Source organism: Balaenoptera acutorostrata, chromosome 16, assembly GCF_949987535.1.
Source record: "Balaenoptera acutorostrata chromosome 16, mBalAcu1.1, whole genome shotgun sequence".
Taxonomy (NCBI): Eukaryota; Metazoa; Chordata; class Mammalia; order Artiodactyla; family Balaenopteridae; genus Balaenoptera; species Balaenoptera acutorostrata.
In genome coordinates this window covers 61,390-86,622 of record NC_080079.1, presented here as the reverse complement: position 1 = coordinate 86,622, position 25,233 = coordinate 61,390, and the positions used below count along the sequence as shown (strand labels likewise).

General features: G+C 41.4%; 1 protein-coding gene across 6 annotated transcripts; it reads left to right on the top strand.

The window, feature by feature from the left end:
- Nucleotides 1-117: 117 nt before the first annotated feature.
- Nucleotides 118-23,266, top strand: LOC102998404 (zinc finger protein 717). Of its 6 annotated transcripts, XM_007173338.2 has the most exons (7): nucleotides 126-189; nucleotides 3,871-3,929; nucleotides 5,043-5,115; nucleotides 16,969-17,017; nucleotides 17,313-17,439; nucleotides 17,695-17,787; nucleotides 21,037-23,266. In XM_007173338.2, exons 5-7 carry the CDS (start codon nucleotides 17,406-17,408, stop codon nucleotides 22,662-22,664), a joined length of 1,755 nt encoding a protein of 584 aa, XP_007173400.2. In that variant the 5' UTR covers nucleotides 126-189; nucleotides 3,871-3,929; nucleotides 5,043-5,115; nucleotides 16,969-17,017; nucleotides 17,313-17,405; the 3' UTR covers nucleotides 22,665-23,266. The 6 variants fall into 6 exon arrangements, with proteins under 6 accessions (XP_007173397.2, XP_007173400.2, XP_007173399.2 ...); XM_007173337.2 differs by lacking the exon at nucleotides 16,969-17,017; XM_057531347.1 differs by lacking the exon at nucleotides 5,043-5,115 and having other exon boundaries at nucleotides 141-189.
- The last annotated feature ends 1,967 nt before the right edge of the window (nucleotides 23,267-25,233 follow it).

The following is a 25,233-nucleotide window of genomic DNA, read 5'->3' as shown; positions in this document are numbered from 1 at the left end:
GGGTGTGGGACACGCACTCTCGCCACGCAAGGACGCGTTCCCGCAGGAGCCACTTGGAGGGAGTCTTCCGGGTTTCTCCTGCGCGTGTGCGGCCCCGCCCACCTCACCCTCTTCCGCCCGGAACTTCCGGACCCCACTGCGCTACGGCAGCTGCGCCCGCGCGCTGGCTAGGGTTCTGGGTACCCGAAGGTGGGTGCAAGGGTGGAAGGTGGCCGCGGCGCGGGGACGCAGGGCGGGGCGGGGGTGCTGCTCCACTCGGTGGGAGAGTAAAGGTTGGCGGGTGTGAGCGGCGCGGCCTGAGGCGCAGGTGCGAGCCGCGGCCTGGGCAGGGGCCGGGAGGCGATTGTGGCCTCAGGACCCGCTGGTCCGGGGCTGGAAAGGGCCGGCTCGGGCCGTGCTTCGAGTGTTGCTTGGTCAGAAGACGGTGCACTGCGGACAGCCGGGCGCCCGCCTCCGGAGGCTTCGCGACCTGGGGGTGGAGTCCAAGGTGACTGTGAGGCCGGGGCGGGTCTGCAGACCACGCGAGCGAGCGTGGGAGGGCTGCGGGCTGCGTGCACTGTTCAGCTGTGCCGCCGAAGCAAGCCTCCTGGGCGATGTCATTAACCTCTGTGACATTGGGTTTGCTCGCCTGTGACGCGAGCGCCTTAAGGACTAGCGAGTTGCCCCCGATTCCCGGAGAGATCAGTGTGAAGTGCATGAGGAGTCTTACTTTGTGGTAGTTGTTAGTGGGGTCTCTCGGCGTCTTTTCAGCAGGTGAAGTGTCAGGTCCCCTCCTGCGCTGTGTAGCCTGCTGAGCACTCCAGGTTTCGTTTACAGTTTACACAAGAGCTAGTTTCTAGAGACCGTGAGTGCCAGGGGGGATCACTGGGCTCTGAATGACTGACCCCTTTTCTTTGGAACAAGGTAGTTTGGAACAAGGTAGCATGAAGGGGAGGCGCCGTATGAACGAAAGACAACCCCTGAAACCTGAACCCGCTTATTAGCGCTTCAGAGAAGAGGCAGAAGAGTCACAGAAAGGAGAAGATTCTAGCTTTGCATGGCCAAGCAATTATTGATGCTTCTGCCCAGACTGAACGAGATATGGGTGACACTGCTTCCTCCCGAAGTTGTCAAAGACTGGGTGATAATGGAAGGTCTCAGTCGACTTTCAGAAGGAGACCTGAGCTAGGCTGAGAGGGGTAGGCAGAGGCCAAAAGAAATGTTACTTATTGGAGAGGCCCCGAGGGTGTGGTCTGGGGGTGGAGGGATAACCTGTCACAGCTGAGAGAATCTGTCTATGGTGCTCCCTAAAGATTCTCACTCCTTCATTCTACCCCCACTGTTCCTGTTATCTGAACTCTCTCAAGCCTATTATACCGTCAAGTTTGGTATCTGGAGGTATGCTGATGCTCGCTCTTCCTAGCAGTTCTTTCTGTTAGTTCAGGAAGGGTTCGTCCGGGTATGTCTGTCTTATGAGAAAGCTTGGGGAGGGAGCGGGGTGTGGAGAGGAAAGAGGATTTGAGGACATGAGTGACGTGCCAGGCTCACGTGATTTTTGTATACATCAGGCATCTTGACTTTTGGATAATGTTACCCACTCTGCCACCATTACGTCCAACACGTTTACTCTTGACACCATTTTTGAGAAATGCAGTCAACTTAAATAATTTTTAGAAGACTTTGACTTAAACATGCCTATCTGATTTTCCCTAATTCTTTCTGTGGACTAAGTGAGCTCCGGGGACCAATAATACAAGTGTTTCCCACTTAACATCAGAAATCTGTTCTTTTTTTTTTAAAGGATTTTCTTATTTATTTATTTATTTATTTATTTATTTATTTTTGGCTGTGTTGGGTCTTCGGTTCGTGCGAGGGCTTTCTCCAGTTGCGGCAAGCGGGGGCCACTCTTCATCGCGGTGCGGGGACCGCTCTTCATCGCGGTGCGCGGGCCTTTCTCTATCGCGGCCCCTCCCGTCGCGGGGCACAGGCTCCAGACGCGCAGGCTCAGCAATTGTGGCTCACGGGCCCAGCTGCTCCGTGGCATGTGGGATCTTCCCAGACCAGGGCTCGAACCCGTGTCCCCTGCATTAGCAGGCAGATTCTCAACCACTGCGCCACCAGGGAAGCCCCAGAAATCTGTTCTTGATAATCATAAATTCCACAGCACAATAACAGAAGCCTATTTCCCACTGTTTAAACTAGGAAAATTAGAGTGAATCACACTTCACTCTAATTGGCTCCAAACTGAGTTTTAAAAAATGTAAATAAAACACAGCATATGCCTCCATAAAATTAACAGACTCGTGTTATGATGTAAAAAAGTTAAAACATAGTTTTCTGGTCTGCACACAATTGCTTTCTAAAATTCACGCGGTCTCTTAGTTGCAACAACCTTACTGAGGTCCATCCAGGTGACATTTGTTTTCCTTTCAGAAGTTCTACATGTGGTTGTGAAGTTCTATTGATTGTATTTCAGCATGTAATGTAAGACTTTTTTCCCCAGGTAATTTTGTTAAAAACATTGAGTTTGGGGACTTAGACATATCATTTAGCATTTGCTCAGTAATGAACCAACCCAAATTTACTGACTTAAAAAACAACAACAACAACAAAAAAACATTGGGGGCTTCCCTGGTGGCGCAGTGGTTGAGAATCTGCCTGCCAATGCAGGGGACACAGATTCGAGCCCTGGTCCGGGAAGATCCCACATGCCGTGGAGCAGCTAAGCCCGTGTGCCACAACTACTGAGCCCACCTGTCACAACTACTGAAGCCCGTGCGCCTAGAGCTTGTGCTCTGCAACAAAGAGAAGCCACCACAATGAGAAGCCTGCGCACTGCAACGAAGCGTAGCCCCCGCTCACCGCAACTAGAGAAAGCCCGCGCACAGCAACAAAGACCCAATGTGGCCAAAAATAAATAAATAAATAAATATATTAAAAAAAGATTTGCTCAAAGTTTAGCATCTTGGGTTTTTTTAAATTTTTGTTTTGTTTTTACTTTTTAAAATTTTATTGGCACATAGTTGATTTACAATGTTGTGTTAGTTTCTGCTGTACAGCAAAGTGAATCAGTTTATACATATACATATATCCACTCTTTTTTAGATTCAATTCCCGTATAGGTCATTACAGAGTATTGAGTAGAGTTCCCTGTGCTTTCAGTAGGTTCTTATTAGCTGTCTCTTTTATATATAGTAGTATGTATATGTCAATCCCAATCTCCCAATTTATTCCTCCCCCACTCCTTTTCCCCTTGGTAACTGTAAGTTTGTTTTCTACATCTATGACTCTATTTCTGTATTGTAAATAGGTTCATTTGTACCATTTTTGTAGATTCTACATATAAGCAATATCATATGATATTTGTCTTTGACTTACTTCACTCAGTATGACAATCTCTGGGTCTGTGGTTCAGCATTTTGGGGCTAGGTGTAGTTGGTCAGTTCCTGTGTTAGTGTTGTCTGGTTCACAAATGAAGCTGTAGTCATCTGGTGCCCTGACTGAGGTTGTTTGATTTCAGATGACTTCATTTACTTTTTTGGTGGTTTGTGCTGGCTGTTGGCTAAACCACGTGTCCCTAACAGGCTAGCCCCAGAAGGCAAGCTGTAGTGGAAAAGTGCTTTTCATCTGTGTTTGCATCATATGTCCTTTTTTTTTTTTAATATCTTTTTCGGAGTATAATTGCTTTACAATGTTGTGTTAGTTTCTGCTGTATCCTATGTCCTTTTAACCAAAGCAAGTCAAATGGCAGAGCCCACATCAGTTGTAGGGAACTTCACAGGGAAATAAATACGGAGAAGCAGCCATTGTGTAAATAAAGCAACAACCATTATTTAAGTAAGCATTTTTAAAGATTTAAATTGATGCCCCTCCATTCACCTTCTCTCCCAGCTCTCGTTCCAGAGTCCTCTGTGTGTTTCTAAGAACAGCAGGAAATGAATACATCTCTGGTGAGTTGTTTTTTTTCCTCAACTTGTTTTATATTTTACTATATGAGCTTTATGAGGGTCCTTAAAGTAAAATGGAAAAGTAAAAATAAGTAAGATTCAGCTTCAGGGCAATACACATAAACAAGATAAAGGTGGCATGTGGATATAGTCAGGTAATATGACCTTAGAGTTGTCCAAGGTGAGTGCAATGGCAAAAACACAGATACAGCTGTTCCCTGATCACAATGGACCCTTAGAAGAAAGCATGCTACATTCCCTTGAGACATGAGAACTTGCACGCACAGAAGTCTGAACAGTGTCTTAATTGGTCACATAGATGATGGAGTGGACAGTGTTTCACTGCCAGTCTGGAAATAAACACTTCATGCCTTCTGCAGTGGTGACACTTACCTAGTGCTGAAGCAGAACTTGCTTAATACAGTTTTTCTGGAGTTGCTAAAATAGTGTGGTCCCAGACAGCTTTTGGAAGGCCCTACTTGATGCATGGGTAAAATGTGGAATGTCTGGAGGATTGAACTGACTGCAGGTCTTTTAAATAACTCATTTCTCTCAGCTAGTCTATGTATGCAGGTTGTATAGCAGACTGTTCAAGGTTATATTTTCTGGCAAATGTTTCCACTGCTCTTTTGCAGCTTAACCTACTCAACATGGTCTTAATTCATTTCTTCTCACGCTCACCAATAACCTAAATTATAGTTAGGTTCAATGAATATGTTGTAGTCTTTGCCTTACTTGAACCTTCTGCCATATTGAAGCTACTGTCCATGATCTCATGGAAATTCTTGTCCATTAGCTTCTATTGTGCCCTCTCTGATGGTTTATTCCCGAATTCTTCTGTCTTTTTCTTTTGCTCCTGAACGTTGCTCATCCAAGTGTTCAAACCTGGGCCCCATTCTTCACACTCTGCAGTTCTCCTTGACCTGTTTGGCCCTCTGTGATTTGACAGTCCTGTTTCTCTCCAGCTTGGACCTCTTCCCGACCTTTAGACCATAGGTTCAGCTCCTTGTTGAATGCTTTCTTGTAGCTATGCAGAAGGTACCTCAAGCTCAACAAATCCAAAATGAAAACCACATTCTTCTTTCTTCCGTTACATATGATACTACTTTCATCCAGCCAGTGACTCAAACCACCGAAATGAGATTTCTCCTGGACCCCTCCCTCTCTCTCAGCTTTAATCTCATCTAAGGTAAAGTCCTGCTACTTCTGTTTGTTCCTTTAATTTCATCTGATGTCTGCATTGTTGCTCACTAACAAACGCAGTAACTTTCTTTTATACGTTGGAATTGTCATCCTTGGCAAAACCTGAAGGATGTGTTTGCTGTGATCTGGTTAGATTCCCCTCGAGCTGTGCTGCTGGCCAGCATGTGTGGTGACAGCCTTAGGAGTCCAGTGGGAGAAAGAATTCAGGAGTTATTCAGACATATTTGAACAAGGGTCAGGACAAAGTTACACAAAGTCTAAAAACAAGGGTTACAGATTTTTGTAATTTTTAACTTTCATTTATATAAATTTGTCAGTGATTCTATCGCTTTTATTATGATATAATTGTGTATTGCTAGTTCAAAAACGACCTTTTTCCAAACCCTGTTAAAGACTATTTAATTCTTCTGCTATTTCAGTTAATCACTTAAAAATGAGTAGGGAGAAGTGAATGTGTGCATTATTCATAACTATGACTATGGAGCAGAACTCTCCTAATTGTTGGTTAATTTTTTTTATTGTGATAAAATATACATAAGCTAATATTGGCAATTTCACCATTTTTAAGAGTACAATTCAGTACTCGTAGTACATTTAGTTTATTCACACTGTTGTGTAATCATCACCACTAAGAATATCCAGATTCATCCTCCCCAGATAAAACTTTACTCGGGACTTCCCTGGTGGCACAGTGGTTAAGAATCTGCCTGCCAATGCAGGAGACACAGGTTCAATCCCTGGTCCAGGAAGATCCCACATGCCACGGAGCAACTAAGCCCATGCGCCATAACTACTGAAGCCCGCATGCTGCAACTACTGAAGCCTGAGCACCTTCTCGTGTGCTCTGCAACAGGAGAAGCCACTGCAGTGAGAAGCCCGTGCACTGCAACAGAGAGCAGCCACCACTCACCGCAACTAGAGAAAGCCCGCACGCAGCACTGAAGACCCAACGCAGCCAAAAACAAAAAAAAACCAAAAAAACTTTACTCATTAAACCCTAAGTCCCTATTCTCCCCTCTCCCAGCCCCTGGCAGCAACCACTCTAATCTCTGTCTCTATGAAGTTGACGACTCTAAGAACCTCATATAAGTGGAATCATGCAGTATCTGTCCTTAAATGACTGACTTATTTCACCTAGTGTAGTGTCTTCAAGGTTTATTCATATTGTAGCAGGTCAAAATTCACTTCCTTATAAAGTCTCAATAATATTACCATTATATGTATGTCCACGTTTTATTTATCCATTAATCCATCAATGGTTTCATGGGTTACTTTAACCTTTTAGGCTATAAAGGATAATGCTGTTATGACCGTGTGTGTAGACATTATCTTTTCTAGTTCCCACTTTAACTTTGTTTCTTATACACCCAGAAGTAAAGTTGTAGGATCACATTGTAATTATGTATTTAATTTTTTCAGGAATCACCATGTTGTCTTCCATGGTGGCTGCACTATTTTACATTCCCACCAGCAGTGCACAAGGTTTCCAGTTTCTTCATATTCTTGCCAACACTTGTTCTTTCCTGTTTTGTTCTGTTTTTAAAATAATAGCCATCCTAACGGGCATAAGATGATATCTCATTGTGCTTTTGATTTGCTTTTCTCTAATGACTGGCGATGTTGAGCATGTTTTTACGTGTGTATGGGCCATTTGTATATCCTCTTTGCACATTTTTTAAATAGACCTTTATTTTTTATAGCAGTGTTAGGTTCCCAGCAAAATTGAGCAGCAGGTGCAGTGATTTCCAGTGTACTCTCTGCCCACGCACGCTGCCTCCCCATTGTCAGAATCGGGCATTCATTTGTTACCATTCACGAAGCTACACAGACATATCCTTATTACCCACAGTCCTTGGTTTACATTATAATTCACTCTTGGTACTGTACTTTTCATGGGTTTGGACAAATGTGTAATGATATGTATTCACCATTATAGTCATACAGAGTGGTTTTATTGCCCTAAGAATCCTCTGTGCTCTTTCTGTTTATCCTTCTGTAATCCATAGCCCTTGGCAACCACTGGTATTTTTTCTATCTGCATAGTTTTGCCTATTATAGAATGTCATATAGTTAGAATCATGTTATGTAGGTTTTTTAGATTTGCTTCTTTCACTTGTTAACATGCTTTTAAGTTTCCTCTGTGTCTTTTCATGGCTTGATAGCTCATTTATTTTTAGCACTGAATAATATTACATTTCCTGGATGTACCGCAGTTTATCCACTCATCTACTGAAGGACATTTTGGTTGCTTCCAAGTTTGGCAATTGATGAGTAAAGCTATTACAAACATCCATGTACTGGTTTTATGTGGACATATGTTTTCAGTTCCTTTGGATAAATACCAGAAGCGCAGTTGCTGGATCATGTGTTAAAAGTGTGTGTTTAATTTTGAAGACAGTACCAAACTGTCTTCTAGAGTGGCTCTACCATTTTGGTACTTTGTTACGGCAGCCCTATCAAATTAATACACTACTTCATTCCACTGCTTTTTTATTGGTTACTATAAGGCTTACAATATGAGTCTTTATCAGAATATACTAGAGGAGCAGTGCATTACTTCACATAAAATATAGAGACCTTTGAGTAGTAGTATTCCATTTGCAACCCCTATCATTTGTACTTTTGTTTTTATACATGTGTATTACATATTGAGTCTACATACATTATGAGTCTCCTGTATGTTATTATAATTTTTCTTTAAACAATCATATCTATTTTAAAGGAATTAAGAGAAGAAATATATATATATATAATCCTTTATATTTACCCACACATTTACCATTTCCAATGATCGTGATTCTTTCGTATGGATTCAGGTTAACATCTGGTATCTTTTTCTTTCATCCTGGAGAATGTCCTTTAGCATTTTTAGTGCTATCTTCTGATGATGAATTAGCTTAGTTTTTCTTTATCTGAAAATGTCTTTATTTCATCTTTATTTTTAGCATAGTTTCACTGGATAGAATTACGGCTTGAAGGATGTTTCTGTTCAGCATATTAAAGATGTTTCCCACGGTTTCTGATGAGAAGTCATCTATCATTCATGTGCAGATGTACCTGAATGTGATCTTTTCCTTTGGCTGCTTTCGAGATCTTCTCTTTACCTTTGGATACTGGCAGTGTGACTGGTGTGCCTAGAGTAGTTTTCTTTTTTTATAAATTTATTTATTTATTTATTTTTAGCTGCGTTGGGTCTTCGTTGCTGCGCATGGGCTTTCTCTAGTTGCGGCAAGTGGGGGCTGCTCTTCGTTGTGCGCGGGCATCTCATTGCAGCGGCTTCTCTTGTTGTGGAGCATGGGCTCTAGGCATGTGGACTTCAGTAGTTGTGGCACATGGGCTCAGTAGTTGTGGCGCACGGGCTTAGCTGCTCTGCGGCACGTGGGATCTTCCTGGACCAGGGCTTGAACCCGTGTCCCCTGCATTGGCAGGCAGATTCTTAAGCACTGTGCCACAAGGGAAGTCCCTAGAGTAGTTTTCTTTGAATCTAAGCTGATCATGGGTCATTGAGCTGCTTTAATCTGTAAATTCATGTCTTTCACAAAATTTGGGAAGGTTTTAGCCACTGTTTCTAAAAATACATATTATGTTCCATTCTTTCTCTCTCCTTTCTGTCTGGTGCTACAATTACATATATGTTAGACTGTTTTCTAAATTGCTTCTTAGCCTCTTTTCATTTTTCTTCATTTTTTTTCTGTCAAAAAGATAAAATATCTATTGATCTATCTTTAAGTTCATTGGCTTTCTTTTGCTGTTTCCAATCCAATGTTCAGCTCATCAGAAAGTTTTTCATTTTTGTTAACTGTAGTTTGTAGCTCTGCAATTTCCATTTAATTGTTTTTCTAGTTTGTTTTTCTGTACTGATATTGCCCCCCCCAATACATTATTTTTTATATTCCTTTAAGTACTTGAACGTATTTATGGATGGGTTAACAATGTTTCTGCTACGTGCAGCATTTGGGATACCTTGGGATTAGTTTCTAGTGATTATTTTTTGTCGTTTTTTGTTTTTCTTCTTGAGTATGTGTCACATTTTCCTGTTACTTTACATATGTTGAGATTCTGAATTATGTACTAAACATTGTAAATCATATGTTACAAGACATTTGGGATCCTGTTATAGTTCTCTAAAGAGTGATTTTGTTCTACAAGGCAGTTAACTTGGCTGGATTCAAATTCTAAACTTCATTTCTTATAGTGACCAGCAACTGACTCTTCATTCATTTCCTTCAGCTTTGAGAGGCTGCTTTCTTGTTGAGCCCTCTGAGGTCTTCCACATATGTGTAGTTTAGCAGTCAGCCAACAACTGTGGTTGGTTTTGTGTGGAAATTTGGTACATTATGTTCTTTTGCTGCTTCTTTCCCAGAGCTACCTCCCCACCCCCACTGAGTTTTCCAGTTTTGTTGGCAGCCCTAAACTATGCCCTCTGACACCTAAGCCAGTAAAGCTTCAGCTTTCAGTTTCTTGATCTATTTGCAGATTGAAGATTGCCCTCTGGTAAAATGCCATAAACTTGCAAAGTAGTTTGTCCTTCAATGGATTATTCAAATCTAGTTTCTGCCTACTTTTAGTTGTTCTCCAGTGCCTTTAGGTGATTGTGTTATAAATTTTGTCCAGCTTTTTTTTTTTTTTTAAGACAGTGAAATAGGAAGTCTTTATTTATTTATTTACTTATTTATTTATTTATGGCTGTGTTGGGTCCTCGCCTCCATGCGAGGGCCCCCTCCAGCTGTGGCAAGCGGGGGCCACCCCTCACTGCGGTGCGTGGGCCTCTCACTATCGCGGCCTCTCCTGTTTCGGAGCACAGGCTCCAGATGCGCAGGCTCAGCAACTGTGGCTCATGGGCCTAGTTGCTCCGTGGCATGTGGGATCCTCCCAGACCAGGGCTCGAACCCGGGTCCCGTGCATTGGCAGGCAGACTCCCAACCACTGTGCCACCAGGGAAGCCCCTGTCCAGCTTTTATAATAGTTTCCTGCACATTGTTAGTCTGGTCAAGCTACTTTGCCATTAACATACAAGCCATGCTACATTTATGATGTTTATATTTTTAAATCTATCTTCACTAGTTTATCTGGCCTGTCTTTATCATAGGGTCATTTTCTCTCCACTGGACTATTGTTCAGCTCTCTTAAGTCTCCCAATCTTACTACTATGCCAACTCAGTTCTTTCTTCCATGGGAATAATTCATCCAAGATAAGGGTCAGTAAATTATGGCATACAGGTCAGATGTGGCTATTACCTATTTTTGTGTGACCTATGAGCTTGTTTTTTGGCTTATTACACTTCTTTTTAGCAGTTACTTTAAGGTTTGTGCTATTCATCTTTAATTTATCATAGTCTATTTTAAAATAAGATACCATTTATATAAGAACCTTAAAACAGTATACTTCAAAAGTTTTCTCCTCCCAGCTTCTGTGATACCGTTGGCATACCTTTTACTCCCACATGCATTCTTTTGTTTTGGCTGCGTTAGGACTTCGTTGCTGTGCACCGGCTTTCTCTAGTTGCAGTGAGCGGTGTCTACTCTTCATTGCAGTGCACAGTCTTCTCATTACAGTGGCTTCTCTTGTTGCAGAGCCTGGGCTCTAGGCGCACGGGCTTCAGTAGTTGCCGCACACGGGCTCAGTAGTTGCAGCACGCAGGCCCTAGGGCATGCGGGCTTTAGTAGTTGTGGCCCACGGGCTCAGTAGTTGTGGCTTGCGGGCTCTAGAGCACAGGCTCAGTAGTTGTGGTGCACGGGCTTAGTTGTTCCATGGCATGTGGGATCTTCCTGGACCAGGGATCGAACCTGTGTCCCCTGATTGGCAGGCAGATTTTTAAGTACTGCGCCACTAGGGAAGTCCCCCACATGCATTCTTATTTTGCTTCATATGGTCAATTACCTTTTAAAGGAGTTTGAACATAAAAACAATATATATTATATTATTTCATATGATATTATACAATATATATTACATATTACAATATATATTATATATTTATTAATATATTTACCATTTCGAATGTTCTTTATTCCTTTATATATACCCAGATTTCTATCTGATATCATTTTTCTTCGGATTTTAGGCAATTTGATTACAGTGGTCCTTGTTATAGTTAGTTACCTGATGTTTCTTGCTTGTACGAACTTTGGTGGTCCCCAGAGTGCCCTCATGCCCTTTACCAGCTGCAATTTTGGGAGTCCCCATGATCACCCTCAGATTCAGTAATTCACTAGCAGGACTCAACAGAACTTAGAAAAGCCGTTGTGGGCTTCCCTGGTGGTGCAGTGGTTAAGAGTCCACCTGCCAATGCAGGGGACGCAGCTTCGAGCCCTGGCCCAGGAAGATCCCACATACCGCCGAGCAACTAAGCCCATGCGCCACAACTACTGAGCCTGCGCTCTAGAGCCCACGAGCTACAACTACTGAAGCCTGTGCTCCGCAACAAGAGAAGCCACTGCAATGAGAAGCCTGCGTACTGCAACAAAGAGTAGCCCCCGCTCTCAGCAACTAGAGAAAACTCCCATGCAGCAGCGAAGACCCAATGCAGCCGAAGATTAAATAAATGAGTAAATAAATAAAATTTTTAAAAAAGCTGTTGCACTCATGTTTATGGTTTTGTACAGTGAAAGGATGCAGATTAAAATCAGTTAAGGGATCAGGCACATAAAGCAGGGTCCAGGAGTCTTCATGTGCAAGGTTCCAAAAACCTGCCAGTGGAGCCACGTGGACAGTGCCTTTTTCTCCCAGCAACAAGGTTTGACGGTGTGCATGGAATGTTGAGAAGTAGGGAAGCTTACTTGAGCCTTGATATCCAGCTTGTATTGGGGCTCTGTCATGTAGACATGGGTAACCGTCTGTGTGGCTGACCTTAATCTCTAGTCCCTCCATAGACTGGGCTCATAAAATGTGCTGATAACAAGGCCTCCCACCATTAATCACATTTTTAGCATGGGATATCTGTGTGACCCAAAGCTATCAGGTTAAACAAAGATATTTGTATCAGGCAAGACACTTCAGGGCTTATATGTAAGACCTAAAGCCATAAAACTCCTAACAGAAAAAAGCCTCTACATTAGACTTGGCAATATCTTTTTGGATATGGCACCAGATGCACAAGAAACAAAAGCACAAATAAACAAGTAGGACTACATCATACTAAAAAGCTTTTGTACAGCAAAGAAAGCGCTCGACCAAACGAGAAGGGAACCCGTGGGATGAGAAAAATTTGAAAGTCATATATGATAAGAGGTTAATATCCAAAATATAAGGAATTTATTACAACTCATAGGAAAAAATAAAAAACCAAGTCCAAAATGGGCAAAGGACCTGAATAAACATTTTTCCAATGAAAACATACAGATAGCCAACATGTACATGAAAAGGTGCTCAATGTCACTAATCATTGGGAAAATGCAAATCAAAACCACAATGCGATATCACCTCACCCCTGTTTAATGCTAGTATCAAAAAGACAAGAGATCACAAGTGTTGCTGAGGATGTAGTTAAAAGGAAACCTTTTATGCTAGGGTGGGAATTAATTTATACAGCCATTTTAGAAGACAATATGAGATTTTCTCAAATAGGGACTTCCCTAGTGGTCCAATGGCTCAGACTCCGTGCTCTCAATGCAGGGGGCCCAGGTTCAATCCCTGGTCAGGGAACTAGATCCCACATGCCACAACTAAAGATCCCGCATGCCACAGTAAAGATCCCGCACACGGCAACAAATATCCCGTGTGCTGCAACTAAGACCCGGCACAGCCAAATAGATGATAGATAGATAGATAGGAAGAAAGAAACAATAAGAAACCTTAAAAATAGAACTACTCTGTGATCCAGGAAATCTGCTTCTGGGAATATTTCTGACGGAAATGAAATCAGTGTCTCAAAGAAATATCTTAACACCCGTGTTCCTTGCAGTATTACAACAGCCAAGACACAGAAATAACCTAAGTATCAGTAATCAGATGAATGGATAAAGCAAATGTGGTATATATATCTAGGGGAATGTTATTTATCCATTAAAAAGAAAGATATTCTGCCATTTGCAACAACATAGATGAACCTGAGGGCATTATGCTAAGTGAAATAAGCCAAACAGTGAAAGGCTACTTTATGGTATCACTTAACTGTGGAAGGAAAAATAAAAAAAGTTGAGTTCATGAAAACAGTAGAATGGTGGTTGTCGGGATGGGGGAAATGGTAAAGGTTGGTGAAAGGGTACAAACTTCTAATTATAAGATGAATAAATTATGAGGAACTAATGTACAGTATGGTGACTATGAGACAATAGTTTATAATACTTTATTGTTTAGTTGCAATTTGCCACGAGAATTGATCTTAAGTGTTCTCATACATACACACAAAGAGGGTAACTGTGAGGTGATGGGTGTGTTAAGTAACTTGATTGTAGTAATCAGGTCATAATGCATACATTTATCAAATCAGCAGGTTATACACTTTAAATATATATAATTTTATTTGTCAATTATACTTCAATAAAAATGGAATAATGTAAGATTAGGTATAAAATTAAAAACTAATAAAATAATAAATATGCCTTCCTCAGTGGCTGGGCTCCTTGTTTTGATATGCTTTTTGTCGATAGTCTCAAGCAGCCTCTTTAAATCTTAAACTGTCAGTACTTTTTAATTCAGTTTGGTTGGTTTTTGACAGTACAACCCTAAAAGATGTAGTTGGATTTATATCTTTATTTCAGCTAGCTTGAGCTTTGTGAGACATACCTATGTTTTTTTTTTTTTTGGTATTCATGTATCTATATATTTTTTAGACTGTAAGTTTTTGTTTTTTCTTAAGTATTTCATCCTTAGTCTGTGCCATTTTGTGCAACAGAAGGGATTTATTGTGGGCCAGCTCAAGCCATTCTTAAGTTTTAACAGTGACTATCATAGTTATATTCTTCATTTGTTACTTGCCATGCACTTGAGTATAATTACTTTTGATTCCTAAAGTATTTCTCATTGTATTTTGTTCTGTAAGAACTGAAAGAGGTAACTTTTTCTGCCTTAACACAATAAAAGCAAAAGAAATGTTTTGAGAGTTTTCCTACTCTACAAGACCCCAAATTTCTAGCTTCTGCTTATTTTCTTTCATCCCTCCTTGGAATCTTTTTTTTTTTTTCCTCCCCTTAGCTCATCATTTTCCTATATTAACATTTTGATTTCCTGCCTCTTTTTCTAAGATTTTAAGTCCATCAGGTAAACATTATTTGATTTAAGAAGTATGACTCATGTGGCTTAAGTAACAGTAAGTATATAACTACCAGTTATCTTAAGTAACACCATGGTCCATTATAACACCATCCTCACAGTTTCTCTGCACTACTTGTTGCCATTGTTGGTGGTGTTTTTTTGTTTGGTTTGGTGCCAGTTCAGTTACCAGTTCGGTCAGGAAGAAAGGTTTCTTTCTCAGTGCTATTACCTGTCCTTCATGGGTCAGCTTTAGTTTTGTTCCTTTCAGCATCATGCAGCATCCCAGACAGAGGAGTATTTCTTTCTGTAATATTGCTGAGGATGAACATGGTAAAGGGGAAATACGGTGATCATTGTGTGACTCTTAAATAGATTCTGTTTAGGAGTGATGCTTCCATTCACATGTCATTGGTCAAAGCAAGACAGGTGGAGAATTACAAATCTGTTTATGTGAATTCCAGTGCAAGGGGATGTATACATCCTTTTACAGAGAAAGGCACTGCAAGGAGTGCTATGAACTGAATTATATTCCCCCCAAATATATATGCTGTAGCCTTAACTCCCAATGCATTTAATCAAGTTTAAATGAGGTCGTAGGGTGGGGCCATTACTCCAATAGAATTAGTGGCCCTATAAGAAAAGGAAGAGAGAGATCTCTTCCTTCCTTCTCCCTCCCTCCCTGCCGTATATGGACTCAGCAGAAACGCAGCCATCTGCAAGCTAGGAATGGAGCCCTTACCAGGAAATGAATTGGCTGGCACCTTGATCTTAGACTTCCCTGCCTGTAGAATTGTAAGAAAAGAGTTTTCTGTTGTTTAAGCCACCCAGTCTATGGCACTGAATTTAGCTGGACAGAAATATAACCTACCGCATGTTTATTCTTAATTTTCCACATGAACTTTTAAATCAGCTTGCCATGACGTGTACTACTCATTCCCATCGGTGAACATAGTATGTCTTTTCATTTGTTTAGTTCTTTTTTGTATCCTTCAGGGTTCCCCCCCACCCCCTCATAAATTCTGTACATTATTTTGTTAAATGTATCGCTAGGTGTTTTGTCGTCTTGTTATTGTGGTTGTGTGAGTATCCTCATGTATATGAAAGTTTATATAAAAGCCTTATATTAGTTATATAAGCTACTAATTTATTAAATCTTCCTATGTGGAGTACTTGGATGTACTTGGATGTCATGTGAGTCTCTTCAGTATGAATTATATGGAAACCATCATCATTTTCACTGCTGTTTTCTCTCTTTAATTGTGTTGACTGACACTACTAGTACAGTGTTAATAACTATGGTGATGAAGCATCCTTGCTCTGCATGTTTCCCCATAAGTGTGATGCTGGCTTTCACTTGTGGCTAAGACATACACATTTATCATGTTAAGGAAAAATCCCGTGAATCCTCTTTTAAGTTTTTTTATTACAAATGAGAAGGTATTTTTATAGATGTCTACTTAGCATCTGTGTGGATGATCTAGAATTTTCTCCACCGAACTACAAATACGATGAACTGTATTAATAGATTTCTTAATATTGAGGCTTTCTCTATTCCTAGAATAATTAAAAATTTCTTCTCCATTGTCACGGTCTGTTTTTCTTTCTCTGTCAGTAAATATCAGTGTTTCCTAAAACGCCACACTTGTTCATTTTCTCCTTTCAATCTCTTAGGTTGTCTTTGAGCAATTTTATTCACTCCGATGGCTTCAGCTACCACTAAAATATTGCTGTTTCCTAAATCCTTTTCTTCATCTTGTATCTCTCTCCTGAGCTCAAGAGCATATATCCATTTGCCAGTTGCACATCTTCACATATTTGACCACAGAAATTTCAAACTTCAAACATGCTATGTCCAAGATCTGTGTCTGTTTTGCAAATCCTATTCTTTGTCCTTACCCCAATATCAGTTTATAGTGCTAGTATCTACCAGCTTGTAGTGCAGACAGCCTGGTAGTAAAACTTTCCCTTCACCTTCTCAGAGCAAATGAGTACCAAATTCTTTTTCTTTTTCTTTTTTTTCTGTTTTGGAATTAGTCCCCTGTTCTGTATTCATCTTCCTCTGTTACCTCAGTATAGTTGGTCATTTCTCCCTCTGTTTATTCTCCTCTGATTCTCCCTTAAGCCCTTCTCCATTCTCCTACTGGACAATGAGTGTTAAAGGGCACATCTGGTTATGTAGCTTACCTCTCATTATCAGCCCCTCATTATTCACTCCCTGTTGTTTAGGAAGTGGGTCATGTTCACTCTCGGGTAGACATAAGCAATTCCTTAGGTAATAAGAAGAAAATTCTAGGATGCATGTGTACATACTTTTTTTAAAAAATGGTGAGCACGTAAGGTTTTTTATTGATGGAGTTAGGTCATATATTTAAATGCAGGGTAACTTTATAATCAGTTCCTTGAATACCTTTACTATCTTTATCTCTTATCTCAGCGCAGGAGCACCCACCTGGATGTGGTGCTGCTTGTACTTCCATTAAAGTGGCATCTGTTCTTTATGCCCTCTCAGCTTGACTTCTGCTCTTGCCTCATATTCATAAGAACATGTGGTTCACACTGAACAGCCGACATGTTTAGCTATTCAGTGAAGTGCAACCTGACAGTACAAAGTACAACTGTTCTTTTTCTCCCTTGATACCCCAGGCTACCTTAAACATGTGTGTAACCTGGTTCATCTAACACATTATTCCAGGTAAGTGTTTGTACTTATGTCTCCATACCAGCTCATATGCTCCTTGTATCCTTGGCAATGAGGACCATTCCAGATTTATAAGGGAAACTATGATAGTACTTTGAAGAACTACTAAATTAACACAGATGTAGGGTATTTCTACTATGATTTCTCCTTATCCCACAATATAGAGTACAAAGCGTGGTATGGTATATCCTGTGTAAGATAAAACACACACATAAGAATGAATTCCTAGACTTCCTGTTCTTTTGACCCAGGCTGATGCCTTGAATTGAGGAAAAATGTACCATTACAGGGGTTGGTGTCATTTGAGGATGTGGCTGTGAACTTCACCTGGGAGGAGTGGCAGGACCTGGATGATGCTCAGAGGACCCTATACAGAGATGTCATGCTGGAGACCTACAGTAGCCTGGTGTCACTGGGTGAGCAAAACTCCCCTAGTAACTGCCAAGTGCAAGCACTTTTTTCTTCATTGGTAAATGTACAGTTGTTTGTGAAATGGAATGCTACTTAGGTTTAAGATTCCGGGCCAGGAAGAACGTGTGTTCACCCCTCCAGTCAGAGGTTCAGACTGGCCCTTCATTGCACGACTCTTGAAGCTGTGCTGTTGGCATTTTTCAAGAGCCCATGAAACTTAAACAGTTTGGCAAAAGTCCTACATTATTTCTCATCAACAGGGCATTGCATTACCAAACCTGAGGTGATCATCAAGTTGGAGCAAGGAGCAGCACCATGGACTGTAAAAGAAACCCCAGACCAGGGTTTCCCAGGTCAGTCAGTGCATATGAGCAGGGAGGCTGGGAAGAGGAGAGCACAGCAGATGTTGGCCATGCTGAGCTATTTTTCACCAGTGGTTTTCTCCAAGTTCATACCTTGGGACAGACTTTAGTCTGCATGTATCAGACTCATGCATTATTCAGTCTCCAAATATGGCTCTCACATGTAAACCTCCCCCTTTTTGTTAATTGCTGAATATTTTCTTAGACTTACCAAAAACTGGTGCCCACCTGCCTCCTCTTGGAGTTTTTTCTTGGTTAGTCACTGTCCCTAGATTCTCAGTAGGCCGTCTTTTTTGTTTTTTTAAAAATATTTATTTATTTATTTTTTGGCTGTGTTGGATCTTAGTTGCAGCACGTGGGATCTTCGATTTGTTGTAGTGCACGGGCTTCTCTCTAGGTGAGGCGCACAGGCTTAGTTGCCCCACAGCATGTGGGATCTTAGTTCCCCGACCAGGGATTGAACCGGCGTCCCCTGCATTGCAAGAAGGATTCTTAACCACTGGACCACCAGGGAAGTCCCAGTAGGCCTCTTTTTTTTTTTTTTTAATTTTTATTTATTTATTTATTTATTTATTTATGGCTGTGTTGGGTCTTCGTTTCTGTGCGAGGGCTTTCTCTAGTTGCGGCGAGCGGGGGCCACTCTTCATCACGGTGCGCAGGCCTCTCATTATCGCAGCCTCTCTTGTTGCGGAGCACAGGCTCCAGACGCGCAGGCTCAGTAATTGTGGCTCACGGGCCTAGTTGCTCCGTGGCATGTGGGATCTTCCCAGACCAGGGCTCGAACCCATGTCCCCTGCATTGGCAGGCAGATTCTCAACCACTGCGCCACCAGGGAAGCCCCCAGTAGGCCTCTTTTTGTTCATTCTCAGAGACTGTTTTCTTTTGGGCATTTAGTCATACATTCATTTATTCTTTTAACATGTTAATTGGGAAGTTTTACACACTGGTAAATTTTGTAAATGTGTGGATTACAGCAGTAATCAAAGAAATGTCTTTTTTAAAATTAATTAATTAATTAATTTTTATTTCTGGCTGCATTGGGTCTTTGTTGCTGCATGCGGGCTTTCTCTAGCTGTGGTGAGCAGGGCCTACTCTTCGTTGTGGTGCACGGGCTTCTCATTGCGATGGCTTCTCTTGTTGCGGAGCACAGGCTCTAGGCACGCAGGCTTCAGTAGTTGTGGCTCATGGGCTCTAGAGTGCAGGCTCAGTAGCTGTAGCACATGGGCTTAGTTGCTCCGCGGCATGTGGGATCTTCCTGGACCAGGGATCGAACCCGTGTCCCCTGCATTGGCAGGCGGATTCTTAACCACTGTGCCACCAGGGAAGTCTCGAAATGTCCTTTTTATATAGGGCTTATATTTTGTTGAAAGAGAAAAATGAAACAAATATACATGTTTAGTAGTGAAATCAGAGCCACAAAAGTGTTAAACAAGGATGAGAGAGAGGAAAATAAGAGTATAGTGTTTCCAGAAGGGTATTAAGAAGGCACATTTAGGGGAGATTAAGTGTTTATGTTGGTAGAGCTTACGTTTGAGATGACTGCATTCCATTTTGACATGGAACATATGCGTGCATGTAAAATCTGGAGTAGAAGATGGACATCACTGCTGGAGATGCAAATTAGGAAATCATTAACTCAAGACTGGTAGGAGTAGAGGAGGTGGCCTACGGACCTATTAAGACCATGAGAGAAGTGGTCCAGGTACAGGTCTCATAAATCATGACATCAGAAACCATGAGGGTGAGAAGGACCCAGAAAACTATTCACCGTGGAAAGTGGTGGCCTGTGACATGGGAGGAGAAACTAGAGACTGTAGGTCCAAGGCCAGTGAAACGAAGAATTTCGTACTTTGGGAGTGGAGTTTGAAATTAACATTTTTAACTTTCTCTTGTCAAGATCATTGTTTTAAAAAAATAAAAAAAGAATGAGAAGTGTACATGGGACTCCAGTTTCAATATAACTAAGGGACAGCTGAAACTGTAAAGTATCTGCAGAAGCAGTGAATTATCAAGTAGAGTCACTTGCACCATGAAGTGAGGTGAAAATGCCTAGGCTGTTGGTCTCAGAAGCACCCAGAAAAAGCTTTTCGAAGATGGTGGGCACAGGCTGGGTTGCAGAACCTAAATCCTTCAGACCAGCAGGGAGGAGTTGCACAAAGTGATGAATTAGAGTTTCGTGAACTTGTAAGGGTTCTGAGAAGCCAAGGGTATAGTGTTAAGTTAGGAATTTGCAGAAAGCTCCCTTGTCTAGCATGGAAAAAAAGATTAAGCCTTTGAAAAACCCATAGGTACCTATGGCTGTTCCCCAGGGAGAAGTAAAAACTAAACAAACATAGGTGTAAAGTTCTTGTCTTTAAGCAGTATTCTTATTTAGGTGACACAAGTGGCCCTCTCCCATATCCTGTAAGTAGCTTATCCAGGAAAATCATGCCATCTTCAAAGCTGAGCGATCAGAAAAGGGCTAGCCCAAGTTACCCACAATTATAAGAAGAAAGGTAGAGATAATGAATGGAAAACCAATGGTAGATGAAAAGCTGTCAGCTGAAATCTACATTTAGACAGTAAGTAAATATTTTGACCTAATACTTCCTCATTGAAAAGAATTTAAAAGAAAAAAACTTAAGCAAAACCAAAAAAAAACAAAAAACCCAATGATTTGACATTAGAAAATCTATCAATGAAGTTTCTTACATTAATTCATTAGGGAGAAAAATCACATACTTATAAAATCAGTACCCATTATTGATTTTTAAAAATAGTTATTTATTTATTTTTGGCTGCGTTGGGTCTTTGTTGCTGAGCGCGGGCTTTCTCTAGTTGTGGTGAGCGGGGGCTACTCTTCGTTGTGGTGCGTGGGCTTCTCACTGTGGTGGCTTCTCTTTGTTATAGAGCACAGGCTCTAGGCATGTGGACTTCATAGCTGCGGCACGCAGGCTCAGTAGTTGTAGCTCACAGGCTCTAGAACACAGGCTCAGTAGTTGGGGTGCACAACATGTGGGATCTTAGTTGCTCTGTGGCATGTGGGATCTTCCAGGACCAGGGCTTGAATCCGTATCCCCTGCATTGGCAGGCTGATTCTTAACCATTGTACCACCAGGGAAGTCCCCCGTCATTGATTCTTTAAAGAATCATATCCCGCTAGGATGAAAAGAAACTTCTTTACCTTTACAAACCATTCCATAGGAAATACTTATATGTGATTCAAAGGTATGACCTGTAATTATTTTTATCTCCTTTTAGATGTCCAGATTGTGGATGACCTGATTGAGACCAGCCAGGAAAATCATGGTAGACGTTTGTGGCAAGTTGTAATCACCAGCAACGAAACATCAACTAAGGGGACAACTGACTTAGGAAAAACATTTAATCTGAGCCCAATTCATATTTCAAAACTGATGATAAATGATGGTAACTATTCAGAAATGAAGTCAGAAATGTTGAATATGTGTAAGAACACGTTTCTCCCTAGTGAGCCTGATGAGATGCATGCTGGAGAGAAACCGGAGGACAGTAATAGAACTGGGAAATCCCTCAGATATGCTGAGTACCCTAGTCATCAGAAGAATCAAACTCTGCAGCAACCTTTTGAATGTAACGGACAAGGGAGAGACTTCATCAAGGGAGCAATATTCTTTACACATAGGAGGGTTCGTATGGGTGAGACGGCTTACAAATATAAGAAATATTGGAAGGCCTGTGATCAGTCAGCTCTCATTGCCCAAGAGAGAACTCACATAGGGGAGAATCACTATAGATGTAACAAATGGGGGAATACCTTTTGTAAGAAACCAACACAGTTGAATCTTCACAGAGCTGATCTCCAGGAGCAACAGCATAAATGTAATCAAAGTGGGAATAATTTCTGCCAGAAATTACATTCCCCTCAGCTTCAGAGAATTCAATTAGGAGAGAAAACGTTTGAATGTGATGTATGCGGTAAAACTTTCTATAAAAAGTCTAATCTCACTAAACATCAGAAAATACACACAGGAGAGAAACCCTATGCACGTGATGAATGGGAGAAATCCTTCTGCCATAAATCAGACCGTACTATTCATCGGAGAATCCACACTGGGGGAAAGCCCTATGAATGTAATGAATGTGGGAAATCCTTCTGCCAGAAGTCAGCCCTCACTGTTCATCAAAGGATTCACAATAGGGAGACACCTCATGAATGCAATGATTGTGGTAAAATCTTCCATAAGAAGTCAGTACTCACTGCACATCAGAGAACTCACACAGGAGAGAGACCTTATGCATGTAAAGAATGTGGGAAATCCTTTGGCCACCGGCCAGCCCTCACTGTACATCAGAGAACTCACACAAGAGACAAACCTTATAAATGTAATGAATGTGGGAAATCTTTCTGTGTGAAGCCAAAACTCACTGTACATCTGAGACTTCACACAGGTGAGAAACCCTATGAATGTAAAGAATGTGGTAAAACTTTCTACCAGAAGTCAAAACTCACTGTACACCAGAGAACTCACACAGGTGAGAAACCTTATAAATGTGACGAATGTCAGAAAACCTTTTGTGAAAAGTCAACCCTCAGTAGACATCAGAGAACACACACAGGAGAGAAGCCCTATGGATGTAAAGAATGTAGGAAAACTTTCTTCCAGAAGTCAGCCCTCACTGTACATCAAAGAACTCACACAGGAGAGAAGCCCTATGAATGTAATGAATGTGGAAAAACCTTTTGCCAGAAATCACACCTCAGCAAACATCAGAGGACTCACACAGAGGAGAAATCATGTATGGCAGAGACTGGCTGTATGTACACCCAAACTCACTTTCTTTTTCTTTGGGGCACACAGTTAGCCTGTATTTCTCAGCCTTCCTTTACTGTGGGTGGGACCATATAACTGAGCTGTGGCCAGGAGAATTTGAACACAAGCAATAAACATTAATTCCAGGCCAGGCCACAAGAAAAAAAAAAAACAAAATACCTTCCATGCATTCCTGCTGACATTTTATGCCCTGTGGTTCTGAAGCGCAAATCTGCTCCCCACACCCCCACCCCAGTTTGCCTTGGGAGCCACTGGGTGGAGATGGCAACCATGACTTAAGACAGAAAAAATTGATTATGATTATGGAGAGCAGAAATTTTCCCAACTCTACCAAAAAAAAATGTCCATTTGTGCTTTACCTGAGTGAGAAATAAATATTCACTGTTGGGCCCTCCCATGTGTAATCCATTTACAACACTACCAGTCCATTGTGGCCAGTTCATTTTATGAATTTGAGACAGACTTCTGTGAGAAGTTACCAGTCCTTGTGTAAAAAATTCACACAAATTGTGTAGAAAATTCAACACAATTCCTTGTGGTGTCATCTTTCATCCCCAGGCAATTGATGGAAAAATCAAGTCATATGAAGAGACAAAGAATGCAAGAAATGTAGGAATGCCTTTATCAGGCAGAGACAGCTCATTGAACACTGAGAATAAAGTAAAGCCTTATAAATATCTTTAATGTATCAGAGTTTTCAATAAAACAACTTTATGTACATCAGAGAATTTCTAATGAAAAGAAAACTATCAGCTTAGGTAATGTGAATGAAATTTTTCAGATAGAAATATTAAATAATGTATTGAAAAAAAATTTTAAGACTGTAGACCAGTCGTCCTCTAATGGGGATGATTTTGCCTCCAAAGGGACATTTGGCAGTGCTACTCCTGGTACCAGCACAGTGCCACTTCCGCCTTTTCATATTCAGAGAAGTTGCAAGGCCCATGAAAGTTCTGAGGAGTGGAGAAATAGACTCTCCGTCTTTGATGGAAATGTTGCAAGGGCACATTGCAGAAGAGTGTGCAGGATGGGACATGTTAATGCGACCATCTTTGGAAAATGTAGTATGACACTGTCCACTGTATGGCCACAAAGTTCACATAGCTTCCACATACAAAAAATACTCATACTCTACTAAGTCTCCCCCAAATCTCAATTTATAAAGCCGTTGGCTCAAAAATCTAGGATCTTGTCATCTGTGTCAGGTCTAGGTACCCATAGGCTCTTTGGGCACAGTTCCATGTTCATGGTTAATCTGAAGATGTGTGACATGAAGTCACCAGTCACCTGCCCTGCAAACACTGAACAGGCAATGGTAACACAGAGATGGGATACCAACAGCAAGTCCACTCAAGGGGCAGTGGGATGGGGAGGCACTTAGCCATCACTGGCTAAGTCTAGCAGGACACACCATCAGTTCCTTGATTAGGGTACAGTGTTTCAGGAGATGATTTCCAAGGCTCTGTGCTGAGTGAAGTCGTCTTCCCTTTTCCATGAGACAAAGCCTGATTTTGTAACTAACTAGTTGGTTCAGTCCTACTTCCTGCCCAGAGGGCTCTTTTCTTTGTTTTTTCCTCTTTTTAGAAAAATATATTTTTTTAATTAAAAAAATTTCTTTTTCTTTTTTCTTTTTTTTTTTGGCCATGCCGCACAGCTTGTGGGATCTTAGTTCCCCGACCAGGGATTGAACCCCGGCCCCTGGCAGTTACAGTGCCAAGTTCTAACTACTGGACAGCCAGGGAATTCCCAGAGGGCTCTTTTCATTTGAACTGTTTTTAAACCTTTTATTTCAAATTGATTGAAATCTTTAAAAAAAAAGTTTTGGGATTCACGATATGTCAAATTGTGATCCATTCAATTAGATGAAAGCCACACCCACATTTCCTCTGGAACACATTTCCTTCCTCCACCTTGAACTGAAGCAGATGCTCACATCTTACAGGTAGCTATCTCTCTTCCCAGTCCTGATCCCTTGCCTCCACCTCAACCACTTCTCCCAAACACTCAGCCCTTGGTTTCCCAGGAGCTCTTGTCACATTGGAAAACTTTGGAATCTTCTTCCCCCTATTTTCCTTCTTTTATTTCTCTGATATCTTCTCCCCCCACCACCTTTCACCTCCTTTCCCTCAGTTTTAGCCTCCTTCTCAGCTTACCTTGTGTTTGTCCCAAGAGTTGCTAAACTTCTTGTTTCTTCCAAGTCAGGGCTGAGCCCCTTCCTGGCTTGCCATACCTTTTTTTTTCTTCTGGGTCTGTGGATGAGGTTTCTCAGATGCCTAATTTTGCTGTTGGGGGAGTATAGTAGATAATGTATAATGGCTCACTTAACATGCAACCAGTCCAACACTGTGGCAGCAGGCCTTTGCTCATTAAATAAGCTTGAAAGGTAAAAGCTCTTTCCCAGATATGGAAGGCTGCATAATGGCCCCCAGGGATATCAGATCTCAATCTCTGGTATCTGTGTATGTTACCTTATATGGAAAGAGTTGTACAGATTAAAGATTTTTTGATGAGATTATCTTGGATTGTCCAGGTGCACTCTAAATGCAATCCCAAGTGTTCTTATAAATGAGAGAAGAAGATTTGACACTTAGAGAAGAAATTCCTGAAACCACCAAGGGATAGATTATAGAGTGATGTGGCCACA